This window comes from Gekko japonicus, unplaced genomic scaffold (genome assembly GCF_001447785.1).
Source record: "Gekko japonicus isolate JY-2015 unplaced genomic scaffold, Gekko_japonicus_V1.1 scaffold674, whole genome shotgun sequence".
Classification (NCBI taxonomy): domain Eukaryota; kingdom Metazoa; phylum Chordata; class Lepidosauria; order Squamata; family Gekkonidae; genus Gekko; species Gekko japonicus.
Genome location: NW_015172574.1, coordinates 435,768 through 451,809, shown reverse-complemented (window position 1 = coordinate 451,809; position 16,042 = coordinate 435,768). Strand labels below are relative to the sequence as shown.

Below are 16,042 nucleotides of genomic sequence, written 5' to 3'. Positions count from 1 at the left end.
ACTGAGTAGCTTTTAGAACTGTGTGTGTATGTTGTCCTTTTGAGGATGTGGAAGCAAGACAACGATGGTCCTAAGAGGCTTTCTTGTGTGAGGTGCAGGTACAAAGGGCCTTATGGAATCCGCTTTTAGAGTGGTGTGTATACATGTCTATTCTCTGAAGCCAAGAACCACAATATCTAAAGAACAGTTATCCTTACTTGGGGATAGGAGGGAGGAGTACTGTCATTTGAAAATATATGATCTAAGACAGTCATTCTTCCAAAAGGGACTTCTGCATAGGTGTGTTCTCTATGCACTTGGGTCTTCATTAAATCAGAGGAGGTGGGAATTAGACCCAGGAGGCTGGCATTTAACCCTTCCCCCACACTGTTTGGTTCATCAGGTGATTTTGAGGCTGATATCTCAGCCTAACATTTACCTCACAGGGTAATGGTGAGATTAAAATGGATCAGTCCTGCATATGATACCCTGATTCCTTAAATACAGATGTAAATAATAGAAGAAGAAGAGAAGAGATTGGTTTTATACCCCGCCCTTCACTCGGAGTCTCACAGTGGCTTACAAACTCCTTTCCCTTCCCCTCCCCACAACGGACACCCTGTGAGGCAGGTGGGGCTGAGAGAGCTCTTTTCAGAACTGCCCTTTCAAGGACAGCTCTTGTCAGAACTATGGCTTGCCCAATGTCATCCAGCAGCTGCAAGTGGAGGAGTGGGGAATCAAACCTGATTCTCCCAGATTAGAGTCCGCGCACTTAACCACTACGCCAAACTGGCATTAATTATATTAATGATTATCGTAAACTTTGGGGTGGCAAAAAAGCATGTTTTCGCTGATAGGGAGAGCAAGGCTGCCAAGAGCCACCATGGGCCCTTGAACAAGGATTCCACCTGCCCCTCCCCATATGACCCTGATTCAAACCAAATATCATAACAAAATAAATCACTTGGCTGGCTGTTACCATGCATCGATAATCATAAAGGAATCCACATGTCCATCTGTCAGACCATTTGTGGCAGACATAACTCAGAAAATAAAACTAGGATTTTCAAATTTGGCCAACAGCTTCAGGATGATTGTGGGAGTTCCAGGCCCCCAAATGAAAGGAACTGGAATATTGTGGCCCAAGTTATTTTCAGATCCCTGTGACCCCACCCCCCAATGCTATTTGCTATGGAAGCTAAGCCGAGTTCTAATTTTCTTATTTATGAGCACTAAGGCATATTAGCATTCTATTATCATGTATGTAATGTGTGGAAGGTAGGGGGAAGCATCCTTTTACTATTTGATTTTGAGGAAATACTAAACTCCTCCATTCTGTTCATAATATTAACAAAGGTTTGCTGCTATACTACTACTATATATGTTCTAAGTCGCCAGTCAGGCTGGATGAGAAGTTGAGTCCATGACTGAAAAATAAGTGGGGGAGAGAAAATTATAAGTGGGGATACAGGAATAGCAGATCATGAAAAGAAGAGAGCAACATGAAAGAGCAGAAAAGAGAGAAGGAAAAGGCAACAAAAGTGTTTTGGTTTTTTTTAAATTTCTGCCACACACTAACAGGGCTGCACCTTTGCAAGATCTGTCTGCACAGACAAAACTATGGTGCTGGGTGGAGCTAAAGGGAGAGGGGAACCATAGACTGATAGACATAATGACCTTGTTAGGAGGCTGCATCCCAGCAATGACTGTAAGTTGTCCTGACTGGTCTTGCTGTGCTCCAGTGCTGCCTAGGCTGATGGGTTTAGCAGAATCTGAGAAGCAAGGGTTTTCCTCAGGCTCCTACCAATGTTCCCTCTAAGCTGTGGAGTCTTGTGAGCAAAAATTCTACTTTGTGAGCTGCTGGCATTAAAGTTGTGAGTGATTTGGCTGCTGCATAAACTAGTTTGCTCTGGAGCCATCCTTCCTGAGCTAAGACAAAAATGTGTGAGCTGGAGGCTAACAAACTGTGAGCTAGCTCACACTAACTCAGCTTAGAGGGAACACTGGCTCCTACCGTACTAAACATTGCAGGAAGGCCCCACCAGCAAAGTCAGAACAACTCGTTTTTACTGTGCTCTGCCTTCTATGCACCCCTAGTGACTGCAGTGCAGAACTGCATTAGAAAAAAATGGCTGGGTGATTGCAGAATAATGCTGTCTTTAGGGGTTCTACAGCTGACTTGGGCCTCTGAGAATTTTGTCCCCCAGTCCTTCCCTCTTGGTTGCCCTGAGGGAGAGTGATTAGTATTTCAGAATTATTTATTTATTCATTCAAAGTTATACCCCGCCCTCCCAGCCAAGGCAGGGCGGCTTACATAAAATCAGCAGAAAACATTTAAATAGTGTAATAAAACATTTAAAACAGTATTTAAAAGATTACAATTCCATGATAAGTGCTAGTTTTGCTGTTATAGAGTTCATGATGCCGACCATCAGCTCTCTCTTCCCATGGCCAGCACATTCCCATGGCCAGCACAGATCTTCTATAGGTGTCTTTCAGGTGTCCCTCTGGTGGCTGGCGCAGTTGTTAGTATAGGTTCCAGGGCAGCAGGGCTTCTCTTCATAGTTGTTAGAGGTGGTGGCAGCTCCAAAAGCCTGGTAGAAGAGCTCCGTTTTACAGGCCCTGCGGAACTGTAGTAGGTCCCGCAGGGCCCTGATCTCCTCGGCGAGCTCATTCCCCCAGGATGGAGCCGCCACTGAGAAAGCCCGTGCCCTGGTTGTCACCAGCCTGGCCTCCTTAAGACTTAGGAGGGCCAGTCGATTCTGGGCCCCTGATCACAATGCTCTCTAGAGAACATGTGGGGAAAAGCGGTCCCTCAGGTATGTAGGTCCTTGACCATAAAGGGCTTTAAAGGTAAGAATCAGTACCTTGAAACTAATTCGGTATGCTATCTTTTCTTTCTTTATCTCCCAGACAGATTTGGACTTATGCAGGGAGTCCATAGATATTCTTAAAGTTTCTCATCATAAGCACACAAAATTCCCTTGCTGGGGAAAAAATTCCCTTCAAACCTATATTAAACATTATTGGAGCAAGTTGTATATACAAAAAACTAAAGCACAAAAAATGATCAACACAGCCTTCACCACAGCAGGCCTGGCCTGCTTGTTCTCTTTATCTGAGGTGAAGAATGTGAGATCTTATGTTGTGTTGTATTTGTGTTGTTGTTTCTTAATAATTTTTTTAAAAAAATGTTATGTGACATAAAGGAAACACACATGCAATGCATTGTGACAGGGGAGGCAGTCTGTGCTCAGGATACATTTTGGAGCCAGTCTGTAGATGCATTTCAGAGGAGTAGCTGCGTTAGTCTATTACAGAAAAACCAACAGAGAATTTCATGTCACCAGAAAGCCAATGTTTCTTGAAGCAAAGCGTTTGTGGACTACAACCTACAATCAGATACATAAATTTTTATTGATGACAGTTTTATTCCACCCATCCTTCAAGAAGCCCAGAGAGCATACATGGTCATCCTCCTCAGCTTTTTAGTAACAAATTTTGGTTCAGAAGTTTTGTGCCAGAACCTGACTTTCAAGTCTGGTAACTCTGAGATCGCAGCAGAATATCCTGAAAGATTGAAAATATTCTCCCAATTGTTCATGGGCTTTGCTATGAGGATTGCCAGCAGGCCTGAAGAAAAATGTCTTGTCCCTTTAATAGAGGTTTAATGTCTGGCAATGTGCAGTTGAAGCTTTTCATAGCATAAATAACATCCCATTAAGCCTCTATTAAAGGGACAGGACATTTTTCTCTAGGCCTGTTGGCCATCCTAATGGCTATTGTTGGGGTCAAGCTTGTGCCCATCCACTCTTTTCTGCAGATTTGTTAGTCTGGCTCAGGGAATAGAAAAAAGATAGTTTGCAGATGATGGCGTATTCTATCAGATTAGGAAGAACAGGTGAAGTGAGCTCCTGAAGGTCTGTAGGGCTGATGTTATTTGATCCTGAAGTAATTACAGCAGACAAGAGAAACAGAAACGCAAGCCCAGCTTCTTGAAACTGCCCAATCTGGAGTGACTACATATTGATTGTCACCTTAAAAAACACCCCTAAATAGGCATTAGGCTGATTCAAACAAATTGAGACAGTTTGAGGAACAATAACTTGGAAGTCTGCAAGTGTGAATACCGAAGGAAGGATAAAATACTGTTCAAGATTTCACACTTGAAAACAGGGACAACACCCTACCTTCTCATTGTGAATTGTTGAAGGCTCTTCCATATCTGCTGTACTGGTTTACTCCAATACAGCTGATCCAACATGTATTTAAAAGCCAAAAAGCTGTTTGTTCTTTTGGTTAAAGTTACACCAGGAGAACTATGATGTTAGAATATGTTATCAACAGCCTGAAATACACTTTAGGAGTCGCAGGGTGTCTAATGGCAGTGTTGTGCCCTGTGTGGAGCCTAGTGTTCATGCACATAGACTTGAAATGAATGCAAGCACATTTGTCTGGTGCCTATGTTATATGTCTGCATTGCTTTACACTCTGTGTCACTGCACTGATTTCTCCCCAACTGGGTTGCTAATCCCACTTTGGGAAATTCCTGGAGATTTAGGGTGGAACATGAGGAGGATGGGGTTTGGGGAGGGGAGGGGACTTCATTGGGGTGTGTCATACAGCTCACCCTCCAAAGTAGCCATTTTCTCTAGGAGAGCTGATCTCTGCCATCTGGAGGTCTGTTGTATTGGGAGATCTCCAGGCCCCACCTGGAGGCTGGCAACTCTATTTGCACTGTTTACCCGCCTTGAATCTCAGTGAGAAAGGTGGGACTGAAGTACATAAATAATGGAATATCTTTTGTGGTATTCAATTGGGGGGGAGTCATTTTATCTCTCTTCCAGGAAAGCCTTGTATATGTCCGGAGGGAAACACCTCTGCCCTCTCCTGAAGTCTCTTCTCGGCTTCTTATCCGAAGATTCCCGGCCGCCTCCGCTCCACGTTGAGCCCCATGCAGTTTCCATAGCGACGGTCCCCAACGGCGGCCGTCCTGACGCCATGACGTTCGACGCCGGGGCCGGTCTGTCAACGGAGAAACCCCCTCGGCTTTCCTGAAGCGGCCTGACCGGTTGAGGAGGCAGGGGGGGCGGGGGCGGCGGCGCTGCTGGGGGCCTAGGCCCGCGTCTCTTTCTCTGTCTTTCCTCCCTCTCTTCCCGTCTCGCCGCCATGCTGGTGCCCGTCTTCACCCTCAAGCTCAACCACAAAATCCTGCCCCGCATGGTGGCGCTGGGCAGGTACGACGGCACCCACCCCTGCCTGACGGCGGCTACGCAGGCCGGCAAGGTAAAAGAACCCCGGCCGGAAAAGAGGTGCGGGGAAGCCTTCTTCAATTTCGGCTTCCCCCGTCCTCACATTTTGTTTTGCACATCCGTCCCTTGTGGCTCGGGAGTGCGTGGCTTGGGTGCACCAGGCTAAGATGCTTCTGAGCATGGGCAGAGTGTGTCTCCCCGTTTAGCGAGGAATATGTGCCGGTGTGGTGTAGTGGTTAGAGTGGTGGGCTGGGAGGGGGGAGAATCTGGTTCAACCCCCCCCCACACATAATATTTACTGGGTGACTTTGGGCCAGTCATCCTCTCCCAGCCTAACCTACCTCGCAGGGTTGTTGTTACTTGTTAGAGTAAAATGGAAGAGGGGGGAACTTGACTCAACTATGAACCTCACTGGGTGACTTTGGGTAATTCGTTCTCTCCTCCCCTTTCTCACAGGGTGGTTGTGAGTGTGAAGGGGAGAATCTGCACTCATCCACGAAGCTTGCCATTGAACTGTGGGCTAGTCACTGCATTTTAGCTTGAACTGCCTCACAAGGTGGTTGTGAAATAAACGGGAGGAAGAGAAAAGGATGTATGCCATGTTAAACTCCTTAAAGGAAGGGTGGGATGAAAATACTGTTGATGAAAATATTGTCGTAGAATGACTTCCTCTGCCCAGGAGGGTGAAGCAGCTAAGGCAGGTTTGGGTTCATTAAGAAATTATTAACCATGTTGGTCAAGTAGCTATAGCTTGCCATCCCACAGGAGAGGCAGGCCTAGAAACCTACAGAGACATTATTTACCTTAAAAAAAACCTGTACAGACTTAGCTCTGCCTAACATTAAATTGCCAAGATTAGATTATTTTACTGCCATAATCTAATCTGTATTAGTGGCTCTTGTCCCAGAGTCATTGCTACCCATGTATGAAAACGCAGACTTCTGCCACACCTGCATACAGATATTGATGTTCACTATAGGGTTGTGCTGATTAGAGATGTGACGTACTAGGAAAAAACACTTCCCTCCCAGGGACTTTTTAAAAATTCAGAATATATTGCAAAGATGTTAACAATAATTTAAAAATTTTATGGGTAAATTCCATCTCTCATTCTAGGACATAATGAAAATTATCCAATATTGTAAAAGTTATCTGGCATCTGATTTCCAATATTCCACTGGAAAAATTGGTGGTGGTGGGGTGTTACTGAGAAAAAGCTCCTGCGCCATATAATCTCTTAGGAATGAGTACAATGCTTTTTAAGACAAGATTTTACTTGTGTAGCAGGGAGATTTTTATGTCAGGCAACCTACAGCATTAAAGAAGAATCTTTCCAGGGTATACTGTAGGCATATACAGCATATTTCAAGTATAAGGATTTTTTTAATGTGCATAGCATTGCCTGTGTTTTACATTATCCATAATGCATGTTATGATAGATCAAGATGGGTAGCTGTGTTAGTCTGCCTGTAGCAGTAGAAAAAAGCAAAAGTTCAGTAGCAGTTTAATGACTAACAAAATTTGTGCCAGGGTGTGAGCGTTTGTGAGTCACTGCTCACTTTTTCAGGTACAGCTAGAATGTGAGTCCATATGTCCTTGTATCTTGGAGAGTGCGGTGATTTCAGATGCCAAATGACAATAGCAGGTAAATGACAATAGCAGGTATGATATGCAGAGGGGTAGTAGAATGCTGATTTCTCCATGCCTCCTACCACTCTGTATTCTGTTTATTCTCCACATTTCCACCCCTCCAAAAGAGTTTTTCTCTCTCCCTTGGCTTCAGAATTTCTGGATATTTTACATCTCTGACAGTGATACACAAATCTACCCTGTACTGCGTCTGGTACAACAGAGGGCCTACCCACTGGTTGCCTAATAAATATGTATCAAAACATTCTCTCACAAATGAAATATCTATATGGATACAGAGCTTTTCCTTACAGAAATTCTGTTGCGATACACAGAAGGTTTCTTTGACATGGGATTGCTCTCTTGACCATACACATGGAAAATGATGCTCTAACTCTCCATACTCCAATGATAAGCATAACTTGTGCTATACCTACACATTGGCAAGCTGGGGTGTGTGAGTTCATGAGTCCATATGTGTTGCATCCATTCACAAGATTGTGTTTGCAGTGGATCTCACTCTGAATAAATGTATAAACAGGAAAAAAAAAACACAAGTGGTTGCTAACTAGATTTTGGTGGTATCACAAAGTTTTCTCTTTTTTTACAGGTTTTTATTCATAATCCTCATGCACGTAGTCAGCGTGTCAGTGCCAACCGTTTGGTGCTTAGTGCCCAGGATTCCGATATTTCTCTTCTGAACATTAATGAGGCAGTCAGTTGCTTGACAGCAGGGGTCCTGAACCCCACCCTTGGCTATGATTCCCTTCTGGTTGGCACGCAGACCAGTTTGCTGGCATACGATGTACACAACAATGCTGACTTGTTTTACGAAGGAGTAAGTTAATTTATCTCTTTTTTAATTAATTTTTCTGTATAAGAAAAAAACAGATTAAACCAGATGTATAGATATAATTTGAAATTATCTTAAACTAGGAATAAGGCCCATTGTGGAAATAATAATAATAATAATAATAAGAGATTGGATTTATACCCCGCCATTCACTACTCTGGGAGAGTGCCCTGGCCTTGAGCACTCAGCATCAATTTGCTGTGGCAACCTCAGCAGGGTATAATGACACAGAGGCCACCATTTTCTCCAGAGGAACTGATCTCTGCTGCCTGAAGAGGAGTTGTAATTTTGAGTGATCTTCACCCCTCACCTGGAGATTAGCAACAATGGTTCCCCAGGAGGAAATGGCTGGTTTGGAGGGTGGAGTCTATGGCATTCTACCTGTCTGACATCCCATCCCTTTTCAAACCCCACCCTCTCCAGGCTCCACCCTTCAAGTCTCCAGGAATTTCCCAACCTTGAGTTGGTAACTCTATCTCCTTCCCAGCCAAGCATTAACCTGCTGTTATCTGCCCCTCGCTCTTCAGCTTTCCGTCTCCCCCACATACACACCTGCAGCCTCTACCGTGCTCTGAAGCCCTGACTGCAATGTCACATTGGCTGTCATAGGAGGGCCATCTCAGCAGGGTATAAAGACACAGAGCCCACCATTTTCTCCAAGGGAACTGATCTCTGCCATCTCGAGAGCAGTTGTAATTCTGAGTGATCTCCAGCCCTCACCTGGAGATAGGCACCAATGGTTCCCCAGGAGGAAAAGTACAGTTTTTCTCTGCAATGGGGACCAAAGCAGCTTACATCATTCTCTTCTCCCCCTTTTGACTTGCACAACAACCCTGTGAGGTAGGTTAGGCTGAAAGTCTGTGAGTGGTCCAAAATCACCCATTCAGCTTCCACAGCAAGAACCTGGGTCTAGCAGACCGTGCTCTGAAGTGCTGACTGCTACACCTAGGGTAGCCAACCTCCAGGTGGAGCCTGAAAATCGCAGGGTATCATAGACTCTACCATAAAATCTCCAGGAATTTCCCTACCTGGAGCTGGCAACCCTAGTCAGGACTAGCCCCAATGAGTTTTCTCCCAAAGGCCAAAATAGATGTGGAAAGGGCCTTTTACTGACAGAACCAAGCTTGGTTGCCTAGCAACAGGCACTGAGGGGAAAGTAGGGTTGCGAGCTCTGAGTAGGGAAATACCTGGAGATTTGGGGGGCAGATCCTGTGGAGGGTAGCGTTTGGGGAGGGGAAGGACTCAGCAGGGTATAATGTCATAGGGGAATTCATCTCTGCCTGGCAGACCCTACTCTGAAGCACGAACTGCTACACTTAGGTAGCCAACCTCCAGGTGGAGCCTGAAGATCGCTGGGTATCACAACTGAACTCCAGACAACAGATCTCCCCCCCCCTGATAAATTAACTGCTTTGGACGGTAGGCTCTATAGCATTCTGTTCAACTGAGGCCTCTCCCCTCCACAAACTCTGGCTTCCTTAGACACAGAATATCCAGAAATTTCCCAACCTGGAGCTTGCAACCCAAACCCAATCAGGACGGGCCCCAATGAGTTCCTCACAAAGGCCTGGAAAGGGTTTCCTTCTACCAGCAGCCACTGAGGGAAAAGTTAGTTTCACAGAGGAGCCAAGCAGGAGAAGTGTCTTTGTCGGGAGAGACAGCCATTTGCCAGTAATTCTGACAGAACAGTGGCTGAGGTAGGAGTGGGCAGGGAAGAGGAGGAGACCCAGCACCCGGCCAATGGCACGCGAGTACTTTTGAGTGGCAGCTGACGGACCAATGGCTGATGGAGCACATTGCACAGCCAATGGGAGAGCTGGAAAGTGCCACCCCACTACTCAATTATATTTAAGGAGAGAAGAGATACATGTGGTGCATCAAACACAGCTGATATTTTCCTGAAGTTAATAAAAGAGCACCATCTTTCTAAGAGGAAATTAGTCTTTTGCCTGGATTTTTAAATACAAGTGTAACATGTATGTGTGACTATTATGGCATATTCCAAACACTTTTGTTCCCATTCTTCTGGGCCTGGAAGCAATCTTAAGCTCCAGTGTACCTAAGTCACAGTAGACCAGTGGTTTTTTTAAAAAAATTCTCCCTTTGCAGAATCCCTTCCAGGGAATCCCTGTGTGTTGCAAAGGATTAGAGGACATGTTGTAAGGTTCATACTCAGTTCATGAGGGATGAAGGACACTGACCAGGCCTCTTGGGCCTCACCATTGGTTATGTGAACGGAGAACACTTCCTAAATTACCTTCAACACTCTGCTGTGGTCAGAAGGTCAGTTCTGAGGGAAGCACGTCCACCATTACTGATCTTCTCAAGCCCAAATGAGCTTTGAAGGACTTCCAGGATTCCACAGAATGCAGTGTGAAAACCCTTAGAACAGAAAAGGCCATCTCATCTTCTCACTCTGCATATTAACTTGCAAGGTCATGTCCACAGTTCTGTGCCTGTTTCAGTTTTCATGTCATTGTTCTGCATTGGCTGAATTCATTGTTCAGTGGGTTCAGAAGCTATGTTATGATATATATGCACATATATGTATTTAAATTATTTTAATTAACTTTTATATGTATTTTAATTAACTACTGTGTTATAATTCTATATCTGTTCATCTAATTGGAGTGTTTTAAAATCTATACCTTCATACTTAAAAATGATTTGCTGTGTGAACTTGTATCTGGTTGTGGACCGCAATAAATCATTCAATCATTCATAATGCACATATATGTTTGAAGATGTGCACAGCATGAAACTTGTTGGCATCGTCTTGTCTTGGACCAGCCTTGTGGGAAAAGCCTTTGAGAATGCTGAAAGGTTGGTGACTGAGAACTTACAATGTTTCAGGTTAATCAGAGTTTTTGAAAACCTGACCACATGTCATTCAGAACTGCTTTGTGAGCCAGGTTGTAAAACGGGCTGTAAGGCAATTTACAGGCCAGTCCATGTAAATGCATTATACAGAGATGTTGTTTTTCTTTGAAATTTGTAGTTCCCTACTCCTTACTTGAATTGATTTGGGGGTGGTGGTAATGTTATAATGTATATCCCCCAATTATTGTGACAAACGTCTGGACTATACTGTTAATCTAACACAACATTTGTTTGCCTTGTATATTGTCTGCATGTGGCAGAAACACTGCTTCAGTATCTTCTCTTTATAGGTTCCAGATGGAGCCAATGCGGTAGTGCTTGGAACATTAGGAGACATTTCCTCACCTCTTGCAATTATTGGTGGCAATTGTTCCCTGCAGGGCTTCAATCATGAAGGGAAAGACCTTTTCTGGACGGTAAGGGTGCACATGTATGTTTGGAAAGTTGAGTGTATAAAGCACTGTGTCTTCTTTTTGCAACAGTCCTGTGAACATTTCCATTTTACGTATGGATTATTAAGGCAGTAGCAAAGGGTGTCTTGGGATTTTGTGGCTGAACAAAGTGTACTGAAATACAGTAGCAATAACTACTTCCTGTGATGTTTGAACTACTCTGCTCAGGGTGTCTAACACCTGCAGACTTTGGGATGCAGGCTTCTAGTCGTGGTGCTTCAGCTAGGTGGTTCATTCACTGAAGGAGAATTGGTACTCATTGGCACTGGTCCTGGAGGCAGCTTGATTGGCTTTCTTATACCAAACTGGCGAACAGGGTATCTTGTAAGTATAAAATGTTAACAGCCATATTGATCCATTCAGAAATCAAAGAACAAGAACAAAATCGATGCAATGTTTTGTTTGCCATTACCCTTCCTCTGCAGCCTTCCTTGGTAGTCTCCCATCCAAGTACTGACCCTGTTTAGCTTTCAGATCTGATGAGACTGGGCTATACCATGCTGCCTTTCCTCTGATAATACCTTTTATGTTAGTGGGGAGGGAGGCAGGTTTGCCAAGTGGGCTATACCATGCTGCCTTTCCTCCCATAATACCATCATGGTTACGACCTGATCTTACAAGCATCCTCTGTGAAATGCATGGAGACACGAAGCTTAACTTTATTGCTGGAGTTAGGTTACGTTCTCCAGGAAGAGGCATTTTGATGGCGGCCACTCTCTGTCCATACATGGGAAATATGGAAATCAGCCATGGTCCAACCGTGTGGACTGTTCCAGAGACAGCCTGTTTTATTATGCAGCTCAGTGCCTTTCTTTGGGTACAGTGAGACCATAAAGGCTCTTTAACCACACCCCCACTGGAACAGTGACTGCAGGAATGTCAGAATTTTCCTTCTATGCATCTCCTTGTTTACTCCCATTTGCCTAGCAGGTGAGATCAAAAAAGGAGAATTCTGCCAGCATCTTTGTTGCTGTTTATCAGAGGTGGGGCATGAAATAATTCTTTTGGTTATGTCTTGGGAATGAATGGCTGAGGTGCATAATAGGATCTCCTTAAGCTTTTCCTTGTGTTTACACTGGGTTAAACACCCGTCTGTTGTCGTCTCTGCTAGTGAAGGAGTGGGTGGAGTTGCAGCCCTTGCACAGTCCAAAATGTGGCCTCTGACAAATGACAGGGCGTGCCTAAGCCAAGTGGCATCCTTCGAAGCCCATGGACCTAGAATGGTGTAACTCTGCCTAGGATGGTACTTTGATTTGCTTATCGGGGATTCAAATCTCGTTGCTACATGCTAGGCAGTTAGCACAATTGAAAGTACATTGCTAATTCTAATTGTGTCATTGCAGCAACAACAAGAAGATGGGACAGGTTTGGGCTAACTGAGCTGAAATATTTCTATTTATTTTGTTTTTAACTCTAGGTCACTGGTGACAATGTTCGCTCATTGGCATTATGTGACTTTCATGGTGATGGGAAAAATGAGGTATGTTCCTGGACAATGGTATGCACATGAGCTTTCTTATATTATTTCCTGAAGCAGCAACTTTTGGAGCTATTGATAGGAATGCTTACAATGTAATGTAAGTTACTGGACTTTGTGGCTTGTCAGTACTTCATAAATGAATCTTGTTAAAACTTGTTATAGTATTTCCTCAGTAGTCCCTGGGAGCTGCAGTTCTGTGGATGAGCGACAGATCATCCACAGAAGCGTCAGTTCTACTACAAAAATTCAAAAAACTTTCAGTCTCCAGGGTTTCTTTGTGGAAGCAAGTGCTGGTTAAGTTTTTAATTGTGTATGTGCCTATATGGGGTAGATGTATGATTTGAAGCAGTTTTATTGATTTCTTTTAAAAAGGAATAGAAATAGCAGGTCACCCATGCAACTATCCATCTTTGTTACAATCCACAAGTCATACAGAAGAACAAATAGCAGGTTATGCAAAAGAATGCCCCCCTTAAGGTGCAATAGTGAACGTTGTCTAATTAATTGCAGGCACAGCATTGAGCTGTTTTCGTTGTAGAATGTGTGTATGCCTGCTGTGTGATTTCCCGCTCCTTTTTTAAAGGTCCTTGCTTCATATGTGGTGCTGGGATTAGTTTTGACTGTTTGTCTCAGGTGTTTGTTTTCCCCTGCATGGAGACCCATCCCAGGGCAGGAATGCAAGCAGACCATGAGGAGGGGCCATGCATGTGACAGCAGAGCACCTTATTGTATTTTGCCTAGGCAAAGGGAGTGATCCTTCTCATCTAAAGCTACGTTTTGCATATACTGAGCTATGCTTCGTGCTTGCAGTAAAACAAGTGTTTTGGCCTGTACCTTATCCGTTGTGGAATCTGAGGTTCAGGGTTAGGATGGCTCTTTAGAAGTGGGTTTTTTACATCTCTTGCTTTGGGTCCCCCCCCCCCCCCAGCTGAGGGGAGACATGACCTCCTTTGTGAACAGGCAGCTTCTGAATCTTGGCTGAAGTATCTTCTAAGATGGATCTCCCAGTGTGATCCAGAAGAATCCAGCTGACATGTTACATAGTGCGTTGTGTTTAAGTCCCCATGAAATAAAACTAGGTGCCTGAGACAACATGTGAACAGTTTGTTAAAGTCACAAAGAAATTCATATTAGAGGTCTGAACTGGATTTCTAGAGAGGTGTGTGCTGATGGATATGTGGTATTATGTATTAAATATGATATCCTATTCTCTCCCCTCCCTCTTTAGCTTCTTGTTGGATCTGATGATTTCGACATTAGAGTTTTTAAAGAAGATGAAATTGCAGCAGAAATTTCGGAGACTGAGGTAAAGGGAAGCATTCAGTTGTAAAAATGTTTCTTATGTGCAAAGCTTTGGCTTTAGATTGGAGGATGAGAAAAATTATATTATCATGCACCACGCATTTTGATTCCAGAGTAGTGACTTCAGACAAATGAACATTGCATGTTATTGTTCATGTCATATGAAAGTTTTGGTGTTTGGGGCTGTTGAATCTCTGTCACCTACCTAGAGTTTTTCTTTCCCTTTTTTCCCTGGAGACCCCCCCAGCAGTTTTGAGAAAATTGGAAGATATGCGATACTTACTTTCCTATGAAACTTAAACATCTTTTACTGATTGAACAATATAAAATGTATCCTTTACAAATCCATTAGCATATAAAATTGCACTATTTGATATATTTATGGAATTTAGAAATTCCTTCATTTTCTGTAATAAAAATTGAAAGTATTTCCTATAGACAGAGTTGCAAACTGCTGCATCCTGTGCTTACCATAGTACATGTATATTTAATTTTTGTCATCTGAAATGTAGGAAAAAGTTGAATGTGAAAAATAAATTTCTGTAGTCAGCGAAAGAAAGTATATTTGGACAGAAACTCTCTCATATAGTCACAAAGAGTAGGACTACCAGCATGTTAGGATAATAAGCTAAACTTTATAACACTGAAAAAACTAAATACTTTAGAACGTATTAGCATTAAGCACATTATAGCATATTATTGCCAGAATTACTTGCATTTAAACAAAACAAAAATCTCCAAAATATTGTATGTGTTTACAGTGTAAGAGCTTCCATGAGTCACTGCTCACTTATAGTGAGCAATGACTCACGAAAGCTCATCTCCTGCCACGAAATTTGTTATTCTTTAAGGCGCTACTGGACTGTTGCTCTTTTCTACAGCAACAGAAAGACTAACACGGCTACCCATCTTGCTCTATCTACAGTGTAAGAGTCCCCCCCCCATGCTAATCAGTTTCCCTATTTTTCCTCACATGCTATACATTTTGAATGTGGAAAATCTTGTCTTTAGAAGCATTTTATTCATTCTAAAGGAGAAAATACTTAAAAAGGAGTTTCTTTCCGGTGTTCCCCCTAGTTTTACAGTTTTTCAGTTGAAAAAGTTGAAAAAAGTCAGTTTTTCCAGTTCTTTTTCTGGGCAGGAGTTCCCAAGCTAGTTTCCCCCCTGCTAGCACAGTATTCAGTGGCAGTACTTTAAAAGGCTGAACTGTAAACTACAAGGATAGAATGGTGTGTGTGTTTGTTTTTGAAATGGACAAAACAACACTTAGTGGAGGAGAACCCCTAGGAATGGGATGCAGAGATACTGTTGGCTTATCGAGAGACAGAGAATAGTAAATGAAATATCTGAACTAGTGGTTGTGGCAGATTTTTAACGTCCTCTGTTTTTAATCAAGTGAGAGAGAATAATGTGGATTTTGATACATGCCTGATGGCCTCTTGACTAGTTCACATTTCACACAGCTATTGTGTTTGCAATTTGCATGTTTACTGCATGTAACAGTGACATGACACTGTGTAGAAATGGCAAAAGGCCAGTCCCTAAACATTTGGGGCACCATGTATTGGCTGGGCACAAGTGAATACAGCATCACAGCACATGCATCCCTGAGAGTTTAGGTGCTTGTTGTCTCTCCGTCATGCTTTACAAAATTTTGTGGGGAAACAGCAGGTAGTCTGGGATGTAGGTGTGTCAAACAGTACTGCTGTATTAAGACTGATGTCACTCTTGTGCAAAAGACAAAAGGAGTCTAGAAGCTTTCTGCTCTCATTTTTCTGCTGAACAGCAGGCAGGAGGCAAGCTAACAGCCTACCTTTTCAAGGAATCTGAGAGATACATTCAAGAAGCTTGATGCTGGAGTATGGAATAAAAGGCTTAGTCAGTAACAATGCAGTCCTAAACAGAGTTACACCCTTCTAAGCCCACTGACTTTAGTGGACTTAAAATGGTGTGACTGTTTAGAACTATGCTATAAACCAATTACAATGTACCTATTAAAGCTTATAGTGGCTAGGAATAGACTGCAAAGCCTATCCTGGGCTGGAAGAAGGTATCTGTATTCCTGCTAAATATATAATGGATTGGCATAATTCTGGAACATCTTCTGCACAGATTCCACTTAAATTAATGGGAGTTCTGCAAGAGCAACACACCCTTGAGTAATTGCATTCATTTTAAGTAGGGCTTTGCAGGGGAATGCTCCAGATGTATTTTG

The 16,042-nt window shown here is 43.2% G+C and overlaps 1 protein-coding gene across 2 annotated transcripts in view; it reads left to right on the top strand.

Moving 5' to 3' along the window:
* The first annotated feature begins 4,984 nt into the window (after positions 1 to 4,984).
* The window catches only part of BBS2 (Bardet-Biedl syndrome 2), a 34,881-nt gene continuing 23,823 nt past the window's right edge, over positions 4,985 to 16,042 (top strand). Inside the window, exons 1-5 of one of the 2 annotated variants that reach the window (XM_015421393.1) lie at positions 4,985 to 5,265; positions 7,471 to 7,698; positions 10,884 to 11,009; positions 12,463 to 12,525; positions 13,754 to 13,831. In XM_015421393.1, coding sequence (XP_015276879.1) covers positions 5,149 to 5,265; positions 7,471 to 7,698; positions 10,884 to 11,009; positions 12,463 to 12,525; positions 13,754 to 13,831 — 612 coding nt within the window. In that variant the 5' untranslated portion in view covers positions 4,985 to 5,148. The remainder of the gene's footprint in view (positions 5,266 to 7,470; positions 7,699 to 10,883; positions 11,010 to 12,462; positions 12,526 to 13,753; positions 13,832 to 16,042) is intronic. The other variant, XM_015421394.1, reaches the window with a different exon arrangement.